Below are 26,721 nucleotides of genomic sequence, written 5' to 3' on the forward strand. Positions count from 1 at the left end.
AAAACACGAAGGACTTAGATAACAAAGTAAACACATATATAATGTTATGTTGGAATGATATAATCTTAAACGCAGAATATACATAGTTCTACTCGATTTTAGGGTAAGGTTTTGTATGATGATAAAGACGAAGTTTAAAGAATAGAAAAATAGTGGGTAAAATGTGCAACGTTTAATGCCGTTAGTTTTCTCGTTTGTATTGTTTTACATTTGTCAAAAGCTCACTATGAGGTATGGGTTTTGTCAAAAGTCCATTATTCGTTACAGTTAATAAAAGGTCATAATATGTAGTTAACACAAATCTCATACCATATGTTATGCATTCCAAATTTATGACGACACACTTCGATCTAGGATGAATCGAACCTCGGATATGTCGAATACTTTGGTCCGGTCCCTTCGACTTCGACATAACGAGGTTCGGCTAACATAGGGTGGGGAAATTTATATTGAAATGTGAAAGTACATAGACCCAGAAGTCTTTTATATAAGTTTAAGACTCTTAGGGTATAGTCATTTTAAGAACAAGGATGTATGGGAACCCAATACTAGATTTAATGCAAGTAAACACTGATTTGTTTTCTTATTTCTATAGAAATGAAATAGTCATCACATAAAATCATATAACATAATTCTTGACTTTAGTCTTCTTTCCTTGTACAAATGTATAGACATATGAAGGAACACGGATATCAATCGGATCCGAATCGTACTGAAACCTATGACACATCATTTTAAATCAAATTAAAAAAAAAACTGTCTTGATATTTTCCGTTTATTTTGTCAATAAGGCAGTTGAAATGAACAAAAAATAATGAACATGACTTTTTTGCAACTACAGACAGAGACAACTGTTTTATTTGCTCTTATCAAGCCCTTTTCCGCCCCCAAGGGTGACTGGGGAATAAAAGTATGGTCACTTGGTCTTCTTTCGACCGGCCCCCAGTAAAACGCTTGCCAAAGTGGGGCGTCCGTTTGGCTATGCGGGATGTATCAAGTTTGCAGCCACGTCCGGTCAGAATGGGGACGTTAAATCCGATGCCTCGTGTAAAGAGATTGCCACGCTCTTTGCACGTTAGGAACCCTTGCAACAACTCTTTGAGGGGACCGTAGGTGGCCTGTTGCAAGGTAAGATTTCTGTCCCTATCCACTATATCCTCATTTTCCAGTGACAGTCAAACTTTCCCCGACCATCATCCCGGACGGCCTCTTTTACAAGACCTATCTATTGTATTTATTGTTGACTTGTTCTCGTCCTAAACATGCATGAACTATTTGCCACTGGACGTTAAGCAACCAACATTGTCATTTCGGGGCCTTTTATAGCTGACTATGCGGTATTGGCTTTGCTCATTGTTGAAGGCCGTACGGTGACCTATAGTTGTTATTTTCTGTGTCATTTTGGTCTCTTGTTGGCTGTTGTCTCATTGACAATCATACCACATCTTCTTTTTTATAATCAATCTATCAAGCCCTTTTCCACCATCCTTTGCCGACTGCATTCTTTACAGCAAAGTTAAATCCACATTTCATGTTAATTAATTAATTCAGTAAGAACTTTCGTGTGAAAAAATCGCGTTATCAGTCCAAATGTTCAAAACTTTAATGAGGAAGACTTCCTTCTACGAATTTGGCTCATGAAGAACTGATTTCCGTATTATATGAAAACGTTTCCGTGTTATCTATTGTCTAGGCTAATGACAAGCTAATTTGAAAAATACTGTATTTTAATACACTGATGAGCCGTAAGCTTCAAAATTTGTAAAGAATTAAAAATTTGAAAAGGTCGAGAACTGTTACAGCTGATTTCCTAGTAAAACTTTGGTTGGCTTGCTTGCTTTGTTTGTATAACTGTTTCTACAAACTTTGTTAATAAGATTGACATCTTTAAACAATTTATATAGGCATAGTTTAACCTGTATATATCATATTTGAATTTGATAGGGTGTTATCCTAATGATTGTACAATATAAAAACAAAACAAGCAAGCTAACTAAAATTTTGTTTTACATGCATTAGCAAATATGCTGTAATGTATTATAAATATCAACCTTGCTTAATTTGTCTTGCTTTAACTAGACTGAGTCGGATTATTTAAATGCTTAGTTAAAAAAAAAATAACAGTATTTAGAAATTGCACAACGTTGTTGTAAAAGTTTGCTATCGATCTTGAGGAGTTTTGTCACATGTACGTAGACTATACAAAACGGATGTGATTTCGCTATCAATTGACTTAATTTTTATCAGGTTACAACATAGTTCACACGCAACAGAGATATTTGATAATAACATACTGTTATATATAGGTAAGAGACTTAAATTACATTTATTCATATATTTACTGGACTTTTTTTTTTAGTTGGAATATTTTTGCTTTGATTTGTCCGTTCGTTCGTTCAGACAACTTTCTTTTATAATGTTCTCGTTCGTTCTCGGTTTAAAACTAATAAAACATTTTTGTTTCGGGGCCAATTGAAGCCCGCCTAAGGTGCTTGGATTTTCACGCTGTGTTGACCTGCTGGTAAACTTCAGCTGTTGTCTGCTCTTTGGTCAAGATGTTGTCTCTTCGACTCATTTCCCCATTTTCATTCTTAATTTTATGGTTTTATTTGCTAGACATAAAACAATTGTACCATGTAGATAATATTTGTTTTGCTTTTAGAAGATCTCGAAAGGATAAAGTATTGATTAGAATATTTTTTTTTCATGCACTTTTTTTCTTTAAAGAAATGATTAATATAATCTATAGATTTTCAATAAGGTTTGAAATAATAGATAATAATAAAAGCAGTAACAAATTTTTGAAAAGTTGAAATTTTCATGCTTTTTTATTAAGAGTACGTATGACTTCCTTCTACGAATTAGGATCATGAAGAACTGATTTCTGTAGTATATGAAAACGTTTCCAATTTCCACTTTATTTCCACTCAACAGCAAAAAAAAAAAAAAAAAAACAAAACAAAACAAAAAACGCATCACCCTCAGGGGTTAAAATTTCTTATGCATAAATGAACTTTTTCAAAAGTTAAATACATTGGGTCAACATTTCAACACGACGTTTTGAAAGTCATAAATATCAATTTCAGTGAAAATAAGAATTTTGAAACTCTTGATTTTGAGTTTTGACAGCTAAAAAGTACGGTTCATATCCAAAACACAAACACATTTTGACATACACGTGTGTGAAAACTAGCCATACACGTGTGTGAAAACTAAAAGTCACGTGAATCTAATCACTTGAAAATGATGAAAATGACTTTCTGTTTCTATTTCTGAATAGATTTCTTGTCTAAAACTTATTTCAGACTTTTGTGAGTGAAATTTTATAGCTACCAATCAAATGAAAAAATTTCGCTGTAAACTTAACATTTATGTCAAGGTCATGCGTAAAAACATAATAAATTACTTTTTTATTTCCTTACAATCTCGAGGTTTATTCCTCCTTCCTCGTGCGTAAATTTTTTCTTTTCGTATTATTATCGGGATCTTATTTCGTGAAAGAATACATATTGTCAATAACATAGGTAAGAATCTAACAATCCGACCGAAAATATCAAATCACTTTCATTTTGAGATTCCGTGCTTAGGATCTTTGAAGAACATATTGAACATCAATATCTATAAATACTAAAATAACGAGGTCCAATTTGTCAGCCGCCATCGGGTAACAACAACAAATCAAAGAATTCAACTTTATATATAGCTAATATAGGACAATGGTGTAGATTAAAAATTACACCACTCTAGACCCTTTAGTTTTGTTTTCCACATACATGTAATTAATATTGCCAATAATTAACAAGTTCCGGGTCGAATCCGATACCGATACCAATAGTATATTCACCTGTTACCTATTACCTTATCTGTACGTTCTGCATTTGACAGGCGCACCAGCAATTAATTAGGATTTTGCTACACGGGTCATAATCAAAGGGTTGACACTACTAAATCCAATCATTGTCAATTGTTCTCAATTGTAGTATTTTAATCAGCAAGACTTTCTAAGATAACAATACGTATACTAAAAATCTGGACTAATTGATAAGTTTCAGGTCGACGGGTTCAAACAGAAAGATTTGAAAGCAGAGAAAACTGTATATCTTATAATCGACATGACTTTATCAGATGTCAATACCAATACCAATACTAAAATAAGGCTTACGCATAGTTATATACTTTAATTCAGTCACGGACCCGCGATATCACGGGTGTGTTCTAGTATTATATAAGTAGGCCTATGTACGTTGTATAAATACTTTTTATGCCCCACTTTATAGGAGCATTATGTTTTTCGGTCTTTATTACCGTTGTCCGTCCGTTCGTTCGTCCGTCGTTCGTCCGTCCGTCCATCCGTCGGTCCCGATTCAGGTTAAAGTTTTTTTGAAAGTTTTCTGGTCAAGGTATAGTTTTTTTGATGAAGTTGAAGTCCAATCAACTTGAAACTTAGTACACATGTTCCCTATGATATGATCTTTCTAATTTTAATGAGTTCTACTGAACATAGAAAATGAAAGTGCAAATGGGGCATCCATGTTCTATGGACACATTCTTGTTTTTACTTAAACTAGATATATATAAAAAAAATAAAAAGATGTGGTATGATTGCCAATGAGACAACCAAATAACACAAAAACAATAGCAACTATAGGTCACCGTACGGCCTTCAAATATGATCCAAGTCCATTCCGCATAGTCAGCTATAAAAGGGCCTGTCTGTCCACAGGAATGTAGCATATATATAGATGTTAAATATTTTGTTTTTTTCATCCACACGGCAGTGACAAATTCTACAGAGTAAACATTATAAAATGTGTAATATTATAAATGAATATTTTTTTAGTATATATATACAAAAAAATATATACCCAAGTAACTACATGACTGATTTATATAAAATAGATACCACAAGATGCAGAAATGTTTAAAGTTTTATTGTTTATTTGGCTCATTTTAATTTTTAGATGAAGCGAACAGAAAGAAAAATATTTCTTGAAAAGTTTGCTATAAATTCTAACCAAATCAAAATCGTAAAAATTTGCATTTGTGTTTAACCCACCAGATAATGAAAATGAACCTCACGAAAATTATGGCCAAATAAACAATAAAACTTCAGACATTTCTACATCTTATGGTATCTATTTTATAAAATATATCATACAGTGACTTGGTAATAATTTTTTGAAAAATATCGATTTTAGTTCAACTAATAGGACATTTTTTGAGTGAGAACTCATTTTTGTCCTATGAATGTATATATACAAAATTATAAGGGTCTGTCAGTACATTACAATTCTTCGATTGTGAGCACTGACAGTTACCGTATCCGATGTATCACCGCGAAACTTTACTTTCATTAACAACACGACGTGCGCGACTAGTAGATCAGGAACCTTCTTGGAGCAGTGGTGGATCAAGAAATTTTCATTGGGGCTTCAAAAGAGCCCCGCTCAAGTAATGCTTCAGTAATTACTCATAACCAAATTTTCCCGACAAAAGGTTGGGGGATGGCTGTCCCCTAAATTCGCCTCTGTGGAGCACTTAACTTCAACTCCGGTTTTTGTCAAGGTCCGTGTTGCCCAATCTTTATTTGTCTTTGCAATGTTTTGTTGATCTTGTTTGTCTTGTCGTCGTATTTCTTTTTGATTTTGATGTTTGTTTTTTCCATCAGACTTACGATTATTTTCTTATTCCATGGTGTAAGCTAGAATATTTCATTCATTTAGAACCGTAAATACTGGAAGTTATGGGGAAAAATACTACAAAAAATTGAGCAACAAAGAGAGATTTCACTGGCTCGCACGGTTTTTTCATTAATTAATTGGTACAAAAGAGAATAATTAAATTTTATAATTGAGAGAATATTTTTTTATTGATCGATACACTATAAATAAGTTACAATTAGTTTAAGGTAAATATCATTCATTAGAATATTTTTTAGAGTGCATTTTAATTTTTATTCAATGCATGTAAGATTACATTCTCCGAAGTTTATTGACCACCCAAGTAAACACTTAACAGTAAGATTTAAACGGACAGAAAATAGGTCAATGAAAAATCATTGATACGATTTTTATCAGTTTATTTTATACTGTCTACGAAATGGATTAGACTAGACACATTTAAATTTAAGACATACTGTTGACATATTTGTCTTTGTTTGTGTTTAGTGCGCGTTAACTTCGCTTTTGATTTAAGATTTATCTACTTCGATCCAATGACACCAATGAGTGTTATGTAGTCGGACCATAAAATCCCGGGGATCTTTGATGAGTTTTTCTTAGTGCAATATTGATTATATTTGTGCGCGCATATGCATTCATTTAAATTTTTAAGGAAAAACAGGTTTATACATACATCATTTATATTAAACCAATATTTTGAAATTTTTTTTCGAATACAGTTTTTCGTTTTTTCATATGAGGACATACATTCCGATCTTTTGATCCATCATATCAATTGGCATCATAAAAAACTTCAAAAGTGTGTAACATTAACATGAAATTGGATATAAATGCTTTTTTTTTTTAACTACATGTGCAAAGGAAAGAAACCAAATTCTCATTGTAGAGTGAGGGACTAAAATCACAGAAAGGGTATAAATAACGTATACGTCTTTGTACATGTGGTGTGAACAAAATATTTATGTAGATAGATCATCTGTTTTAATGTGGTGAATGAATGCGCACAAATGTTATAAAACGCTGTGCGCAAATGTAATGATTCTCCGAGAAAATGTATTGGTAATTCACACAAATGATCTGCACCAGAAAAGTCGCTACTAGATGAGAGAGTATACTCTCTGAGTACCTTTGTTACAGAAAAATAGTACCTAGCAGTCATGCGTGTCCTTGTCTGTGTAGATTTTTTAAAGCCCCATTTTTACAGCCTCTTTTATACTTCTCATTTGTGCGCCTTGTATCGTATTAAAAAAGAAACTCTCAAGTTTTTCCTGCATTTTGTTGCTTGGCAGTTGATATGCATTAGGTATTTTGCTCATTGAACAAAGCCGTACGGTACGTGACTTATATTAATTTTGCTAACTTCTGCGTCATTTGTTTTTAGTGGAGAGTTAATTGTCTCATTGGCAATTATACCACACCTTCTAACTTTTATATAAATACGGATACAAATAATTCATTTTCGATTTTTTCCGAAGCGAATATTATACGGTATATATACGTGTTAATTTGTAAATATTTTTATCTTTTCACCTTATAGATGTAGTAGAATCATTTTACTACCCGTACCTTCAAATGCATTCTATGAATTGAATGTGTATATAACATATATAGGGATAATTTAATATAGATCTCATTTACGTAATAAGATAAAATAATTAAAACATGCATAAACTAGATAACACCAGATATCTTTCGAATAAATAGACAATACATGTATATTTGTCAGGTGACACATATTGGCGTTAATCCACTTCATTTGGACTAGCTAGTTGTATCATGAGCAATTTTACCACATCTTCAGATTTTATATTATCAACAGATGTGTAACATAACCATCAAAATAAGTAAATTTTGTACAAGTTGTAAAAACTTAGAAAAGTCACCTATATTTATGTGTCAATCCTGCATGCCTGAAAAAACACCCAACAATATCGAGACGCATGCAATATTATTTAACGTGTTGGTTTCATTACCTTAAAATGTTTACATATTTTAAAACTTATTAATGTTTGTATTTTATTCGGCATTATTGTTGGTTACGTTCTTAGTTAAAATTCAGAATGGAAATGGGAAATGTGTCAACGAGACAACAACCCAATCTAAGAGCAGACAGCAGCCGAAGGCCACCAATGGGTCTTCAATGCAGCGAGAAAAGGTGTGCCTCAGCTGGCCCCTAAACAAAAATGTATACTATTACTAGTTCGGTGATAATAGACGTCATACTTAACTCATAAATATATAGAAGAAACTAAAATTAAAAATCATACAAGACTAACAAGGGCAAGAGGCTCCTGACTTGGGACAGGCGCAAAAATGCGGCGGGGTTAAACATGTTTTTAGAGATCTCAACACCCCTTCCCATACCTCTAGTCAATGTAGAAAAATAAACACACAACAATACACACAGTAAAATTCAGTTTAAAAGAAGTCCGATGTCAGAATATGTTACAAAAGAAACTAAACAAAATGACAATGATATTTCAAACGGCCGTTGTTGTCTTATTCTGTTTTTTGGTTTCTTGATATATCGCCTTATTGTTCGCTGGCTTATTGTTCGCTAGCTATTGTTCGCTAGCTTCAGCCTGGTATACTTAAATTAACAAAAGACTTCTAGCAGTTACTGACATGCTAGCTCCTAACCTCAATTAAACTGATTGAAATATTATGTCTTCATTATGTTTATCAAGCACAATTAGTTACATGTATGCATCATGCATATTGAGCTTTCATCGTGCACGTTATATTGAATTAATTCATATCCGTTTTTGTAGATTTTATGTGTCATCAGGGATTAGTATAACAGTCCCAGGTATCAGACATATTAGGCTTTCATCGTATGCGTGATATTGAATTAATTATTATCCGTTTTTGTACATTTTTTGGTAAAATAATTACATTAGATGTATGTTTAATTATAATATTATTCTGATTGACTACCTGCAATCTCGTGTTATTCCTAAATCAACTTCATTACACAAAAAGATTTATCATTCATGATGAAACGATGTCCCTTAATAACGTAAATTAAAAACTTGATAAAAATCGTGTTTTCATGATCCTAGCTAAAAAATGTAATTATAGATCATTATTATAGTATTAATGAATGGGTGTTTTTATAATGGCCCTGTTATATGTCCAAGGTCTGTAATAATGGTCGAGGAAGTCTGTAATGGCCCGAGGCAACGCCGAGGGCTATTACAGACATCCGAGGCCATTATTACTGACCGAGGACATATAACAGGGCCATTATAAAAACACCCATTTCTTAATACATTTATTAACCAACTGATCAAAAGTGTATGTGTTGCTGCTAACTTGATGTACTGTCTTACTCTTTTAATGACAGTTTAGTTTGAACAAAATAATTTGTACTTCACCATTATAAAGCTTTAAATATACCAAATATCCAAGATATTAAGTTGAAAGAGATATGTGTTAAAAAACAGGATGAACAGTGATCCCTTTAATATATGGTTCTTTAATGTTGGTTGCTGGTTACTAAATTAAATAAAATACAAAAAGGTATTATACTCTTTACAACTTAGTTTTATTAACTTTATTAAAAACCCTATCAGGGCTTAATACAGACAAACTGGGCATTAATACAGGGTCATTACAGAAAAACAGGGCCATTACAGAAAAAACAGGGCCATTACAGAAAAACAGGGCCATTACAGAAAAAACAGGGCCATTACAGAAAAACAGGGCCATTACAGAAAAAAATAGGGCCATTACAGAAAAACAGGGCCATTACAGAAAATATGTAATTTTTAATAAACAGTCACTTTTGGCAATAATGCACTTTGTTGGTTAATAAAAGTATTGAATGCTTCTTTTTGTAACGTCATAGGGTTGTAAAAGCGTTGCCCGTGTGCACATTTTTAGAATGCAAAATGTACTTGGGTCTTCGCTTAAACACCCCAATGAAGTTACAAAAAGAAGCATTCAGTTCTTAAGTAAAAGTTGACAAAAATGTACCTTTTTCTATGTGATGAATTTGCACATTTCAATGCGTATTAGAATTTCAAAATATTGATTTACGATGTTTAAATGCTTCTGTATAAAGATGGTACAAATTTAGGGTAAAACAAATTTGGAATCTTGTGTACAGGATTTATTGTCTGATATTGGCCTGAACTTTGTTAGGATTTCACAGTATGTAATCCATTCGTTTGATGTGTTTGAGCTTTGATTTTTCCATTTTATTAGGGACTTTTCGTTTTAAATTTTCCTCGGAGTTCAGTATTTGTGTGATTTTCTTTTTATCCTCCGCTGGAAAAGAAATAAAAGAATGGAGTCTAGGGGTGGGCATATTACTTCTTATAAAGTAGTAGCGCCACAGTACTTAAAATGTTCACATGCATACCATAGCAAGAAATCGTAAACAATATTCTTCTATCTAGAAAAATGGTAAGCATAGATTTATTTAAGTTACTAGTTAACAATATTGTACGACATACGAATGTTTCGTCTACAAAAGTCTCACCAGTGACACTCTAATCTAAAAGTTATAATGCTAAATTAAGTACGAATTTGAAGACCACTGAGGACCCAACAGTCCAAACGGTAGTTTAGGACATATCGGGTTTATAAAGATATAATTCTAAGGCTTTTCTACCTCAGGAATAGATTAACATAGCTGTATTTGGCAAAACTGTTAGGAATTTTTGGTCCTCAATGCTCTTTAACTTATATTATTCGGCGTTTTTAACTTTGATTAGATTTGAGCGTCACTGATGGTAGATATAGGAAGATGTGGTATGAGTGCCAATGAGACAACTCTCCACCCAAGTCACAATTTATAAAAATGAACCATTATAGGTCAATATACGGTCTTCAACACGGAGCCAAGGCTCACACCGAACAGCAAGCTATAAAGGGAGTCTTTTGTAGATGAACCACGCGTCTGGCGTAAATACTAGATTTCAAACCTGGGGTGGTGTTCTCGAAGCTATCTTAGGACTAGGACGTGTCCTAAGACCATCTTATGACAAGTCTTTGTCCTAAGTCGTGTTCCCGACGCTCTCTTAACTTAGGATATATTACATTTTTCGTCCTAACTTTAGGACACCTAATTAGGTGTCTTAAGATCATCATATCTCCATCCTAACTTTGTGCATGCTTTTTTCATTTTTTTTTTACGTGAAGATGAACATGAAATGAAACGCACCATCGATTAGTAATTCGTATAAAGAAATTGTTTATGATTTTAAACTTTGAACTTCGCGTTTTACGATACGATCAATATTCTCATTTCACAACAATTTGTTTTCCAGTTAAAATCACAATCCTTTTTGATTTCATTTTATAATTACATTTGAAATCATGCATGTAATTATAAAATTTCGTAAACTATTTTATTAATTGGTTTTGTCTTTAATAAATGTTTTATTAAACATTTACTTAAACTATTTCACACATAGGATATGTTTAGGACGTCCTAACATAATCTTATCTATGACTTAGGACGAATCTTAGGATACTTTCGAGAACACCACCCCTGGTATCTATGATGAATTTATTCACTATGAAAGTTATTTTATGTTTGCAAAAGTATATTATCTTATTAAAATCATGTTTACACATTTTCCGTCCTACGTTTAAAGATCACGCCAAGTTCCAATCAAAAGAACGAATTTATCGTAAATCCAATCGACAATATGATATACCGTAACCAAATAGATCATATAACAAATCTTATTGAAGAATGAAAAATTAAACGAAAAGCAAACAATGTCATGAAATTATATTTAAAAAAAGTGATTGTAGGACCCCCGGGCATTTTATTGAAATCGGATGGTGGAGAACGGGGTTATTTTACTTTTAACCGTATATCAATTATAGTTAAATTTTGCCATAGAATGTCTATGCTTTTGCAATAAAGATTCATTCATATAGAGTGAAATATTGCTTATAGAAATTGAAACTTGGAATTTTGTATTATATAACAGTATTAAAAAGGGTAAGATTTTTTTATTTCTATATAACACTTATTTTATAAATGACATGTACTGTCGATATAAGAGAGAGGACACGTTTTTTTGTGAATAAATGTTCTCGAGATAACATTTCGATGTGACAAAAACAAATTAAGGAGCATAAAAGCCAAAGATTATAAAGACTATAGCCAAAATAGACGTATGTTAACTTTGACTTAGGGTGATACTGCCATAGTTTAAGACGAATTATTTGATATTTGTTTTAAACATATTTGTTTATAGTGGATTGGGAAACAAGTTATTGCAACTTATATTAATCCCTTTCCACATTGCAAGTGCGAGTGCTGCCTTGTAGCGGCATTAGTCAGCTCTTTTTCGAAATCTACAAGTGTGTCTTTTACGTGCAAGATATATCATCGTCCCCTTCCGACGCACTATAATTGTTTCTCAAGACCATACTTTCAAATGTTGTCAAGAGAGGGCCAAAAATTTCTCCCCGGAAATGAGGGTATGGATGCTTCACTTCTGTGTACAAAAACAAAATTTTGCTCGATATTCGATATCTTAAAAAAAAAAACAATTAGTATTCTGTAATTACTTGATATTTGTACTCTGGGTATTGTTCCTCTCTGTAATCAGTGTATTTTGCGCAAGTCGTTAATTTTTGCAGTTATTCTTTTCTATATTAGCACTCCAATATTCTCTATGCTTTCTATGTTTTGGCTCATTTTCAATTTATTTTGGCCCATTATTCTCTATATCTGTAAACCCCATCCACACCCTCAAAAACAGAAAATTTATTATATTTAATTTATAAGTTCAATCATGCCATACTCCGAGCAATAAATTAATAGTCCTGTGCACGCGATCGCACACATTACGCTCTAAATGGATTCATTTCTAAATGATTAATACAAAATGGTCACAATGAATTTCAAAATGAACTGATCAAACAAAAAACACTTCAAACTAGAACAGACCAATAAGGATTAACAACTTTATAACGTTGTAATATTTAAGCTGACTTTTGAATTACGTTTCATCTAGCATCCAAAACAGAACGCGTCCCTATTGTAAAACCTGATTTCTTTTTAGGGTTCATTATGAATATGTTCAAACATCTTCGACATATACATAACAAGACTTCTTCATTTAAATGTCGAGTTTAATAATTTTAATACAAACACTAGTGTCCAATGTTTGCATATTTGTCAAACAAACAAGAGACTATATCAACATAAACGTGAAAAATAGATTTGATTTCAAAATCCACTGATTTTTAATATGATTAAAAGTTTATTTGACTACAAAGATGGAAATATGCATGACTTATTATCAAAAATCAATCCCGTCATTCCTTAGTCGTGCATGATCATATTAATGGAGTATTGAACATTTAATTGTAAGGTAAGTGCATCTCGCTAGTTCAGTAATGAACAATCATTTTCATGCAACTGTTATGTATTATATATGTCTTATACACGTGGAGCAGGATCTTCTTACACTTTTGGAGCACCACTCGTTTTTTGTTGATGCTTGTTCCTCAGTTTTCTGTATCTTGCGACGATATGATCATATTTCAGAATATGAAATTTTGTACATGTATTATCCTACAAGGTAATCATCTACTTTTGTGCACCATTGTTGGTAAATAACCTGCACTGACAAGCATGTTAAAAGCCTCAATGTGACGTTGAGATGAAGAACAGCAAAATAGCTGTTCCTATGCTTTTTGTGTGTTTTGTTGTGCATGTAATGATTTTGTCTCATGGATAGATAACCCCCTCCCCCCAATATCCTTTGTTTTTCTATTATGTTAGTATGACATTAGCATTGAATACGAATAAATAACAAAGACCGTATTTATACTTGCAGTTAATGTGACAAACTATTCAAAAACAAAATCCTTGACGAAATCAGTTATTAGCATTCAAAACCAGATGTCAATTGGACATGCTTTGATACTATATATGCGCTTGAATTTTTACTTGATAACATCTTGGTTCGCTTTGGAGATTCCGTATATCGTCAAGTTATTGAAATTCCAATGGGAACTAACTGTGCACCACTTATTGCGGACCTGTTTTTTGTATTGTTATGAGTTACAATTTATGACTAAAATTAGCAAAGACCCATCGAAACAACATTTGATACAAAAATTTAACAATACTTTTAGATATTTGGATGATATATTGGCTCTTAATAATGACGACTTCAGTATGTATACTAAAGAAATTTATCCTGTTGAACTTACTTTAAATAAATACTAACAATGAACACTGCCCTTTCCTCGCTCTTGATATCTATTATATTAACGGGAAGCTTACTACAAAGATTTATGTTAAAAGAGATGATTTTTCATTTCCTATCGTTAATTATCCATTTTTAGATGGTGACGTTCCCTTGTCACCATCTTATGGTGTTTATATATCTCAACTTGTACGATTGGCTCGTGTTTGTAACAACGCTTTACACCAGGGTTTTCGATATCACAAGCTAGTCAACACATTTACTAAATTTTATCATCGGTATAAGGAAATAATTCGTAAATATAACTCAAAATGCAGACATCTTATACGTTCAGGTATTTCACATCCAATTTTTTATGGTAATATTCTTTACAAAGCACAAACATGTCAGTATTCACCTCAAAAGCTTACAAAACCTTTGAATAGACTTATTAAGAAGGGATATAGTTACGATACTGTTGTCAGGTCATTAAAGATTGCATATTTTGGCTTTAATATTGATTCACTTATAGGGTCTTTGCATCGGAACTAAACACATTTATTTAAAAAACAGTTGTTGGCATGACACGGGTTATGCTCTTCTCATATATTTTATGATAGTATGACACTAAACCCCTAACGGGAGGGATTGTGCCTGATATTCATATGATGAAAACATAATCTTTCAATCAGTTTAATTGTGGTCTGGAGTTGGCATGTCAGTTAACTGCTAGTAGTCTGTTGTTATTTATGTATTATTGTCATTTTATTTATTTTCTTTTGTTTCATCTTCTTACATCGGACTCGGACTTCTCTTGAACTGAATCTTAATGTGCGTATTGTTATGTGTTTACTTTTCTACATTGGCTAGAGGTATAGGGGGAGGGTTGAGATCTCATAAACATGTTTAACCCCGCCGCAATTTTGCGCCTGTCCCAAGTCAGGAGCCTCTGGCCTTTGTTAGTCTTGTATGATTTTAAAATTTTAGTTTCTTGTGTATAATTCGGAGTTTAGTATGACGTCCATTATCAGTGTACTAGTATACATATTTTTTAAGGGGCCAGCTGAAGGACGCCTTCGGGTACGGGAGTTTCTCGCTACATTGAAGACCCATTGGTGGCCTTCGGCTGTTGTCTGCTCTATGGTCGGGTTGTTGTCGCTTTGACACATTCCCCATTCCCTTTCTCAATTTTATTGAAGTACTATAGGGATATGTAAACCAAATTCGTTATTTTTTTTATTTTTTAAAGTAAAGTAATTATCAATAGCTCTGTTTACTCAGTCTATATCTGGCGCTTGAGGAACTCATCTTTATTTGCAGTCATTGTTGCATCGAGTTACGGTTATTATTTTCCGTATTAAACAAAAAGACAATTCACCAAAAAAATCGATGAATCCTTTTTTTTTTTTTATAAATAACAGTATACTTCAACACTTGTATAGCTTTTGGATTGTAAAATTTTTTTGGAATACCAATAATTTATATTAATAATGCAGCTTGTAGTATTTTGGTCGTGAGTTACGTAAATATTTATATGCATAAAAAGTTTTATTTGTGGTGCAATCAATATTTTTCACTGAATGACAGAACAATTAGTTAACGGATGTAGGAAGCGCATGACTGAATGTTTACCGTTTTCCGTAATGTTGAGATTTTTTATTGACGAGAACATTAAGTCATTTTCACAGCATTAAAAGATTCACCGTTAATGCATACGCCTTTGTACTGAATAACCTCTTTCTCTATGTACAACATATAACATTTTTATAGACGTTTTCTAGTCTCAAGTTGTTCAAGAACTAGACGCGGAAACATTTAATATATATACATGTACGCAATTTATTAACATGATAAATATTTATAAATATTAACTTTTTTTATTATAACACTGTTTTGTAATTAATTCTTATTAACTGTTATTGGTTTTTTTTGTTTATTTTTTTGGGGGGGGGGGGGGGGGGGGTGGTGCTTTAGCTTGCTGAAAAAAGATAAAAATAATATTGTATTATTAAATTCCGTTTCAGTTTAAAGTATGGCAAAATGTTCACCACTAATAAACTACTGAAATTGTAGGAGTTTAATCAATGAAATGGAATGTATTGATTTGATCTGTAACAAAACACAAAAAAAAAACACTTTCTCAAAGTTTTTCTTATATGTCCGATAAATAAACTCATCACAGAATCCAGGGTTGAAATTTTGTATTTGCGCCAGACGCGTGTATCGTCTTCAAAACACTCATCAGTGACGCTGGAATAAAAAAAGTGAACAAGGCCAGATAAACTGCGAAGTTGAAGAGCATTGATGACCAAACAATCCTAAAAGTTTTGTTAAATACGGCTAAGGTTCTGATCCAAATCTATTCCTGCGGTAGAAAAGACTTATTATTTTAAGCAAATGACTAAATATAGATGTGAACTTCAATTATATTAGTAGTACAATATAATGATGCTTACAAGATGGACGCTATTAATTCATTGAGCTTTTGTTATTGTCAAGCTTGTATGTCCAATGAAAAGGGGAATGTAGAAATAATAAGATGTGGTATGATTGATAACGAGATAATTAGAAATCAAATGACATAGGAGGTTAGCAACTATCGGTCATTGTACGGCCTTCAACTATGAGCAAAATAAAAGCGCATCGAAATAAAAGAAATATAACAATTCCAACGATAAAAACTAACAAGAATGAAGGCATAGATTATGTAAAAACACAATAAATGAAAACCAAATATCATAAACAGCAACACTTGTCTACAACAGAAAACAGGCATATATAGAATGAGGCGGTGTTTAAAGTGTTTACAGGAGCGTCAACCCTCCCTCTAACCTTGAATAGGGGTATAACGACAAACATCAGAACAAACTTTAAAAATCAGTTCAAAAGATGAAATGATTGCCAATGAGACAAAATAGAGCGTTGTATACGTGTAAAAAAGACGCATCATTGACTCTCGAAAAAAAAAGACTCTCGAATAAAAAAAGACTCTTGAATAAAAAAATTTAAGAAGGCCAAATAATAAAACAGTGTTTTTAACGTTGATGTAATTTCATGTTTGTCTATTTCAGAATATCTAGGGAAATTATGAACAGGAAAAGACAATATGAATATTCTGAAGACAATTATTAGTTTATTTACTTTTATATCCATAATAGTTGTTCTGCAGGTGGTCTTGTTTTATGGTCAAATTCAAGGTAAGTACATTTTATTCATTATATAACTTCCTACCATTGAGAGACATTAATAACATTAAAAGGAGTGGAAAGGAGCCTTTAGTGTGAAACTGTCCGTTACCACGTCATGAACACGACAGTTGTTTTCAATTCGTTTGATATGCAGTTTGATCTGTTGATTATGCCATTTGGTAAAGGAATTTCCGTTCCGTTTTGTGTTCGGTATGCTTGTTAATTTTTACACATGTATTTAAATCGTGCATTGACCTATTTAGCATATCTTAAATCCATTTATGTTATTGCATTACTAAATCCAGTCTGCAGCGAACCTGTTGAGGATTATAACACTTAATCTACGGATATGTTGTATCAATCTCCCTCCAGTAGAATGAAATTCAAAACAGTGTAGCTGTGGACATTGATTGACACATTAAATTCATCCATTGACTGGGTCAATTTACGTTAACGTTTGTCTGTAACGACCACTGTTCACGACGTACCTACGATAGACATTTAAACTGTGGGGGCACCAAAGGTTTCTTAACGCCTTTAATTATAAAATAATAAATTAATCATCAGGATTAACCTTTAGAATGAAATTCAAAACAGTGTGGCTGTGGCCATTGATTGACACATTAAATTCATCTATCGACTGGGACAATTTAGGTGAACGTTTGTATGTAACGACCACTGCTCACTATGTACTTTTTAAAGACACTTAAACTATGGAGTCACCAAAGGTTCTCAACACCTTAATAAAGTAATCGAAAAAGAAATCAGAAATAACACGATGTTTTGATTTATATCAATTATATAAATCAAAACATAAAGGTTATTTCTGATTATTTTTTCAAATTATTTTATAATTAAAGGCGTTAAGAAACCTTTGGTAACCCCATAGTTTTAATGTATATAAATATGTATGTACGTCATGAACAGTGGTCGTTACAGACAAACGTTCACGTAAATTGTCCCAGTCAATGGATGAATTTAATGTGTCAATCAATGGCCACAGCCACACTGTTTTGAATTTCATTCTATGTTTTGATTTATGTAATTGATATGAATCAAAACATCGTGTTATTTCTGATTAGTTTTTCGAATTACTTTATTTAGGTGTTGAGAACCTTTGGTGACCCCATAGTGTAAGTGTCTTTAAAAAGTACATAGTGAGCAGTGGTCGTTACATACAAACGTTTACCTAAATTGTCCCAGTCAATGAATGAATTTAATGTGTCAAGCAATGGCCACAGCTACACTGTTTTGAATTTCACTTTATACCTGTTGAGGATTATAATTCAAACATAAATTAGTTTTATGTTTATGTAAAGTCTGATAACTCAAAAAAGAACTCCAAGTATGTTGGTGTGACAATATTTGTTTTTCTTCAAAATTTGTTTTATTTTGTATGACATACTTCCAAAATCTCCAACTTTTGCAGATATATATCAAATGATCGTTGATCATTTGCATATGACAAATTATTACTTAATTCAATATAGGGATGAAGTAAAATGAAAATGGAATTTGTTTGAAAGACACAAAACGCAGATGTATTTGACATGGATGTATAACATAAACAACACTCACTAAACATGTCCATACCTGCAAAAAAATATTAACCTTTTATTTTCAACTCTTATTCATTTTCTAAGTACAATACTTTATTTATTGCTTGCTTTTGATTTTTCAGATAGATTTCTGTACTACCAGAATAACCAGAATAAACTGTCCTCTGTTCGCTCGTTAACAGATACAGAGGTAAATATTCTTGATAGTTAAAAAAAACAACACGACTTAAATTTCATACGTCCGGAGCACTTTTCTGGACTTATCTTCACCAGGAAATCTCAAAGCCTATTATTTGAAATCCATAGATGTAAAATAGATCGAAACAGTAAAGTTACTGCTCACAAGGAAGCTATTGAACCAAGAGTTCCAAATGGTGAAGTTGAAATCATCCCTTCGTAAATTTTACGGACGCCATCACGAGTTGGTTGACCGTTATGGAATAAACGTTTCACAAATGATATCGGATATGTTCCTTACGTCGTAACTACAATCCCCTTCCCTTTCATGAATGTGACCTACCGAATTAGACTATTTACCGGATTTGTAATCACATAAGCAACACGACGGGTGCCACATGTGGAGCAGGATCTGCTTACCCTTCCGGAGCACCTGAGATCACCCCTAGTTTTTGGTGGGGTTCGTGTTGTTTATTCTTTAGTTTTCTATGTTGTGTCATGTGTACTATTGTTTTTCTGTTTGTCTTTTTCATTTTTAGCCATGGCGTTGTCAGTTTGTTTTAGATTTATGAGTTTGACTGTCCCTTTGGTATCTTTCGTCCCTCTTTTAAAGAGCTTTATGACAAACAAAAAAGACTTACAAAAGTAATCAAATCCCTCTAAGGTAAACTTTGCATGAGGGAATTGAAACCTTTGTTTTTTTAAATTTAGAATTGTATAAACGGAATATTTTAAAATGCTTTGTTATAAATCATGTCACAACCGAGGTACACGTACTGACCGCTTAGCTGATGATACATTCTGATAACTGATAACTGATTTAATTTGTACTTCGATAACATGTCCGAAAAGAAATTTCCGCTTTGTATTTAGCCGAACGTGCGAGGGCTGTAAAGCCACTCATCGGTAAAAAATCTACCACAATCGTTTGAATTTTCCTCGGAGTTTGGTATTTTTGTTATTTTTACTTTTTTATCAATATAATAATGATTATACGACATGCGCTTTAAAATCTGTTGTCCTTTCTGAAAGACTTTATTATACATTGTCATTCTTATTCGTTTTTCGGAAACAAGATAGTTGTGGTCTCCCTGCGTTTATTTATGGTATCTCATATTCAAACGCCTTTGATTTTGTTTTTCGTCCATGGATTTATGAGTTTTGAACAGCGGTATACTACTGTTTCCTTTATTCATACTTAATTTTCTAAATGACAATGTGATCTCTTAAACATACGAAGAGATAATATGTAGATGATGATTCAAAGAGACTGTATTCAAAAGACAAAAATAACCATGCAAACGTACATCTAAATGGAAAATACAGTCTTCAAAATAGAAATGTGTTTTTATACAATATGTCAAACTCTTAATAGTGATAATTAAAAATGCAAAACAAAACAATAATCGATCAGCCATCTGTACTTAATAACCAACATGATAATGTTTCATACTTATGAAACGCACACGAAAAAATACCGGGGTTACTTTTTTTTTTTTTTTAAAGATATCTCAAATTTAAATTCATTAGTGAAGAAAAATGTTTCCTAATCGAACATGTACGATACTCTCTCTATATATTTTCTATACCAATAGGTCATACGAACAACTACTCCAAGTCGAGCCCTACTTCCAAGATTTAATTTAGATGACATATATCCAAACTGGACAGAAAAGGCTACACTGATGAAATCACAAGTAGATACGAACAGACGTCAGTACATGTATTTTCTGTGTAATTTGACAATGTAGTATAGAAAAAACCCACTATATCATGAAATATTGTGATATTAACAAAGATTAGGAGAACTAAAAGTGACATGTTTGAGAGTTGTTACATTGGCAACCATACTTAATCTTAACATATTTATGTAGAAATAAAAAAAATTTATAATGAAACCTTTCTGTTCGGTAAAAAGGGGACAAACGATATCCAGAGGCAATGAAAATATCATTAGTATGACTGACATATTAAACCAAATGTAAGATGTTTGGGGTCAACTTTGGTTTTACATTGGTTTCTAATGTTCAGAAAAGAAACTGTTTGTATTTGAACATGGGTATCAGCATTTCTGTTCGGAAATGGTTGCCGGGAGGGAAATTGAAATCTTTGAAGATGAGCCATAAGGAGGAAAATTTTAAAAGATTTCCATGTTTAAACAATAATTTTGGTGCGTTCGAATGGCTTTTATTGATTTATTTTACTCAGGAACTTTTACATTATCAATTTGAAAGACAATGAACAATAGATAATACAATACTTCAGTAGCTATACATGCTATATAATCAGTAGAAACCGAAAAAGAAAAGCAAAATCTGCGGAAGGTCAACTTTGCTTAAGGGAACAGAACCCTTAGTTCCTTTAAGTTAATATCGTCTTTATTTGTCAGCCACGTGTTTTTAACACATGCATATTATATATCGTGTAAGTGCCAAAAAATCGACTACTACATATGTGTAAACTGATGATAAACTCACAAACTGTAAACCAACTAGTTTAAGAAAGCGAATGAGTTTCGCGAATTTCGCGATTATAAAAAAAAAATCGATTATAAATCGTCGTTAATATCATGAATATGTTAAACTTGGACATCGCCTTTTTTTTTAACAACATCGCAAAATTATATCGCCTTAAAATGAGACAGAAAGGGCTAAAGGAAAGTTTTCCGCCAAAATAAATTGATTTACAGTAATAGCCGCCTATCAATAGATATATTTACCATGTTCTAGAAAATTGTTAAAAATCACAATATAATTTGTAGACCAGAAGCACTTTGATAGTTGTGTTAAGAATATATAATTTAATTTTGGATGTAACGCGTCTTCTGATTGGCTGACGTTATTTTGTTATCAGCCCATAGACATAATTTTGTCATGTGACTGTGACGTCATCAACGTTTTTTCATGGTTTTCAACGGTTTAAAATGAAATTTAGAATTAAATTATAAGAAATGACTGTAATATTTTTTCTGTCTATTCGAAATAACATAAAAAATGTGGTGCAAACTGTTAAATAACCCGCTATGCGCGTTATTCATTGTTCATTGTGTACCAATTTATTTTTTATCTTATTTCGAATATACAGAAAACATATTCAATCATTCCTTAAATAAAATATATATCTTTTGTAGGGTATTTGACTATAGGTCTGGTGACAGCAAAGCGACCAAACAACACCGTTTATCTTTATGATACACTGAGCTCACTCATTACAAATGCAAATGGTAAGGAATTGTTAGATATCTATATCATCATTTTACTGTCTGATTTTGATCAAGAATGGAGAAAAAATATATCTTCTACAATTCAAATCAAATATCCACAGGAAGTAAGAACTGGTACCATTCGTATAATTGGAAGTTTTGATTGGATGTATCCAAAATTAGAAAATCTCACTCATCATTATATAGGTCATTCGGAATCAAAAGTGAAATGGAAATCCAAACAGAACATAGACTTTGTTCTTTTGTGGTTATATGTGTTAAAAATGAAGCTTTCAGAGTATTATTTACACCTTGAGGACGACGTTATTACTATCGAAGGCTACATAAAAGTTATGAGAAATTTTATCATTAGCCAGAAAAATAGATGGACGTGCTTAGAGTTTTCAGAGCTTGGGATGATAGCAAAATTATATCGTACACACGACTTAGAGGCACTTGCCAAAATGGTAGCTTTATTTTACGAAGAACAGCCTGCAGATGTGACGTTTTTAAACTTTAATCCTCAAATGCTTCAGTTTAGTCGTATCATTAGAAAACCAACTCTTTTTCAGCATATAGGGAGAACTTCGTCGCTAAAGGGTAAAACAATGTTAGCGGAAGATCGATTCTTTATGGGAAATTTTCGTAAGGAATTAAAGGGAGATAATCCCCCTGCAAAAGTATTGACAAGTTTAAAAGTGCATTCAGGATATTTACCAGAAAACGCGTACAACGCCGGTTTTGGATATTTTTGGTCCGAATCTAGTCCACAGAAAAACGATTATTTTAGAGTTAAATTTAAGAAACCTCAAAATATTCAAAGAATCGTTGTAAAATCCGGAATAGATAGATTTCCAAAAGACAAATTTTACAACGCAGGATTGGAAATTAGTTCCGAGGTAAATAAAACAAATGACTGTATAAACTATAAGCTAATAGGAAAGTTTTTGAATGGAACAGTTGACGTTCGAAATGCTACTAATCCATCAAATTCAATAAAAACACATTGCATTCAAATAAGAGTTTTACGACCGCAGAAATTTTGGGTAATAATTCAAGAAATATCAGTTTTTCTCTGGCATTAGACAACTTCCAAGAATCTCGGATTTCTGAGCTTTTATCGTCATTCCTTCAATGTTACATTTTGATCATTTACAAAACCGATTTTGAGGATGTTGTATTTTCTTTACCGCGTTATGTAAGAAGTGGCAGTGGCGCATTTAGTGAAGAGGGATTCAATCATTGTCAAAGTGTTTAATCTAGTTTATCATGATTATAAGCTAAATTATAAGTGTCACAAAACGAGAGAGATCGAGCAATTGTTTTGTTTTCTATAAAGCAATGGACAACTTTTTGCACTTTCGTCAAACAAATACACTCCTTTAACCCTATTGTGTGTTTATGAACATTGTGGTCTCTTAATTTGTTCTGATAGTTTTCACAACGTTATCATGGAATAAATTGCAGCAATTTGTAAGAAACAAATTTTATGAAATTATCCTGTTGATTGAAAAGGGTTAAATAAACGAATTACATGACACAATATCGACAAAAACAAGATGGATTTTAAAGTAAATTGTTTCGACAAATAAGAACACTTGAGTAAGGGGAATTTTTTTTACCGATGATATAGTTAAGTAATTACTATTGATATCACAGTTAATTATTTATATGTAATTATCTATTTCTTTTCGTGAAACATAAGGTATTTTTCTCTTTTATCTTCTGAAACACGCATGGTTCAGGATATGCTTGCGTGATTGTTGGACAATTTTGATAAATGAAAAGCGGATTAGTTTTTCTGTCAATCTGTTTTAATTCAAAACAGAGATTTTAATGATAACTCGATGCAACATTTGTTTTTCGCTGCCTGAAAGTTACCACCAAATCCAATGTTGACATGTCGTTACAAACATTTTAAGCTATAACGTATTAATTGTTTTTTAAAGGCATTTGAATCGGAATACCAGTACTGTAATTGAGGAGTTGCCAACGTCATGATTTGACGGTCGCAAAGTTTGCCAGTAAAAGTGCATTTATGACCCACCAAATCGCCAATTGACGGTGGCAACTCTTCAACTACAGTACTGTTATTCTTTAAATATCAACTGACAACAACAAAAGAGTCAAGCAAGTATATGATGTAAGGAATTAGAATAAGGTTAATAAGTTGAGTATATTAAAAAGGCAATCAGTGTGATAATTCTTTTATTTATATAATGGACAGACGCTATCAATGCAGAAATTAAATCATAACATAAATACAGGCAATAGCATGTTTAAAAAAGACGAACAGAAACCCTTTCAATAATACATATATGCATGTAAGTAATCATGAGTTACACGACAGGGAAATGAGCTGCTGAGCAATCACGATGAGCTATACGTTTAAGTTAATGTTATTTAACCCCCCATTTTCTACTTTAGAAAATACATATTCAAGAATAAGACAGTTGTTATCCATTTGTTTGATTTGTTTGAATGTTTGCAACTTTATAAAAACCTTTTGGAACTGATTGGAAAATACATTTGATCTTCAATAGCCCCAAAATCAGAAATGCTTCGTTATGTTGTCCACACAAGTTACCGACTGAGGTCTCGTAGAATTGAGTATAAAAGTTCTTGTTAAGTTTGCGAGAGAGAAATATGCGTAAAATGTTTTTGCACATCTTCATACAAAATAGTTTATCATCGGTTGGAGACTGCGTAAGCTTTTATTTGTCAGGACTGAACGAGAAATTGAGTATGCATATCGATAATTAACTGGTGTATTTAACCAGCATTAACTTTATAAATTTGTATCTTAAACGAAAGCTTTCATAAAATCATGCAAAAATAATATTTGACCTAACTGGAAGATGAATGTTCACTATTTTTACATCAAATACGCCCAAAAACAGTTTTTTTCAGCACCCATAACTACAAAACCTTAATCCAAATTGACGATGACCGAAACTGGAGCATAATCCTTCATAATCCAGCAGATAATTCTGATTTACAGTTCTTGCAATCAGAAAACTTCTTATGCTGGTACACATCGTTCTTTAAAAGAAATTTAGCATCCAATCTTTCATTTCTTAGCTAGCTATAAAACCATATTCAATCCACAATTTTCTACATAAGACAATGTATGTACCAAGTCAGGAATATGACCGTTGTTATCCATTGTTTGATGTGTTTGAGCTCTTGATTTTGATTAGTGACTTTCCAATTTGAATTTTCCTCGGAGTTCAGCATTTTTGTGATTTTACTTTTTGATAGGGACTAATCGATTGTCGTTTTATTCATACACGCCCTCTATTTATATCAACATACTATCGATTAAAAAAAATACTTAAATACTTAGTGAATTACATGTTAAAATTGAGAATGGAAATGGGGAATGTGTCAAAGAGACAACAACCCGACCAAATAAAAAACAAAAAACAACAGCAGAGGGTCACCAACAGGTCTTCAATGTAGCGAGAAATTCCCGCACCCGGAGGCGTCCTTCAGCTGGCCCCTAAACAAATATATACTAGTCCAGTGATAATGAACGCCATACTAATTTCCAAATTGTACACAAGAAACTAAAATTAAAATAATACAAGACTAACAAAGGCCAGAGGCTCCTGACTTGGGACAGGCGCAAAAATGCGGCGGGGTTAAACATGTTTGTGAGATCTCAACCCTCCCCCTATACCTCTAGCCAATGTAGTAAAGTAAACGCATAACAATACGCACATTAAAATTCAGTTCAAGAGAAATCCGAGTCTGATGTCAGAAGATGTAACCAAAGAAAATAAACAAAATGACAATAATACATAAATAACTACAGACTACTAGCAGTTAACTGACATGCCAGCTCCAGACTTCAATTAAACTGACTGAAAGATTATGATTTCATCATATGAACATCAGGCACAATCCTTCCCGTTAGGGGTTGAGTATCATACCATCATAACATATATGAGAAGAACATAACCCGTGTCATGCCAACAACTGTTTTTAGAATAAATGTGTTTAGTTCCGATGCAAAGACCTTATCAGTGACTCAATATTAACACCAAAATATGCAATCTTTAATGACTTGACAACAGTATCGTAATTATATCCCTTCTTAATAAGTCTATTCAAAGGTTTTGTAAGTTTCTGAGGTGAATACTGACACCTTTGTGCTTTATAAAGAATATTACCATAAAAAATTGGATGTGAAATACCTGAACGTATTAGAAGTCTGCATGTTGAGCTATATTTACGAATGATGTCTTTATACCGATGATAAAATTTAGTAAATGTTTTGACTAGTTTGTGATATCGAAAACCCTGGTGTAATAGTTTTTCAGTAATACATAAATTTCTCTCGTTAAAATCTAAAACATTGTTACATACACGAGCGAATCGTACAAGTTGAGATATATAAACACCGTAAGATGGTGACAAGGGAACGTCACCATCTAAAAACGGATAATTAACGATAGGAAATGAAAAATCATCCCTTTTATCATAAATTTTAGTATTCAGCTTTCCATTAGTGATATAGATATCAAGATCGAGAAAAGGGCAGTGGTCAGTGTTAGTATTAGCTTTATTTAAAGTAAGTTCAACAGGATAAATTTCATTAATATACATACTGAAGTCGTCATTATTGAGAGCCAAAATATCATCCAAATATCTAAAAGTATTATTAAATTTTTTTATCAGATGTTGTTTCGATGGGTCTTTGCTTATTTTTGTCATAAATTGTAACTCATAACAATACAAAAA

The 26,721-nt window shown here is 32.4% G+C and overlaps 1 protein-coding gene across 2 annotated transcripts; it reads left to right on the forward strand.

Annotated features, from left to right (window-relative positions):
• On the forward strand, window positions 1-23,460 carry LOC139503782 (alpha-1,6-mannosyl-glycoprotein 4-beta-N-acetylglucosaminyltransferase-like). Of its 2 annotated transcripts, none has more exons than XM_071293663.1 (5): window positions 1-103; window positions 16,921-17,046; window positions 18,719-18,786; window positions 20,369-20,486; window positions 21,904-23,460. In XM_071293663.1, exons 2-5 carry the CDS (start codon window positions 16,956-16,958, stop codon window positions 23,058-23,060), a joined length of 1,434 nt encoding a protein of 477 aa, XP_071149764.1. In that variant the 5' UTR covers window positions 1-103; window positions 16,921-16,955; the 3' UTR covers window positions 23,061-23,460. The 2 variants fall into 2 exon arrangements, with proteins under 2 accessions (XP_071149764.1, XP_071149763.1); XM_071293662.1 differs by lacking the exon at window positions 1-103 and adding an exon at window positions 2,182-2,306.
• The last annotated feature ends 3,261 nt before the right edge of the window (window positions 23,461-26,721 follow it).

This window comes from Mytilus edulis, chromosome 14 (assembly GCF_963676685.1).
Source record: "Mytilus edulis chromosome 14, xbMytEdul2.2, whole genome shotgun sequence".
Classification (NCBI taxonomy): Eukaryota; Metazoa; Mollusca; class Bivalvia; order Mytilida; family Mytilidae; genus Mytilus; species Mytilus edulis.

Bases quoted from the DNA above. Each gene is read 5' to 3' on its own strand.
- LOC139503782 (XM_071293663.1), top strand. From the start codon at position 16,956: ATGAATATTCTGAAGACAATTATTAGTTTATTTACTTTTATATCCATA. The intron at 17,047-18,718 runs GTAAGTACATTT...TTGATTTTTCAG, and splicing joins GTTTTATGGTCAAATTCAAG to ATAGATTTCTGTACTACCAG. The intron at 18,787-20,368 runs GTAAATATTCTT...CTATACCAATAG, and splicing joins GCTCGTTAACAGATACAGAG to GTCATACGAACAACTACTCC.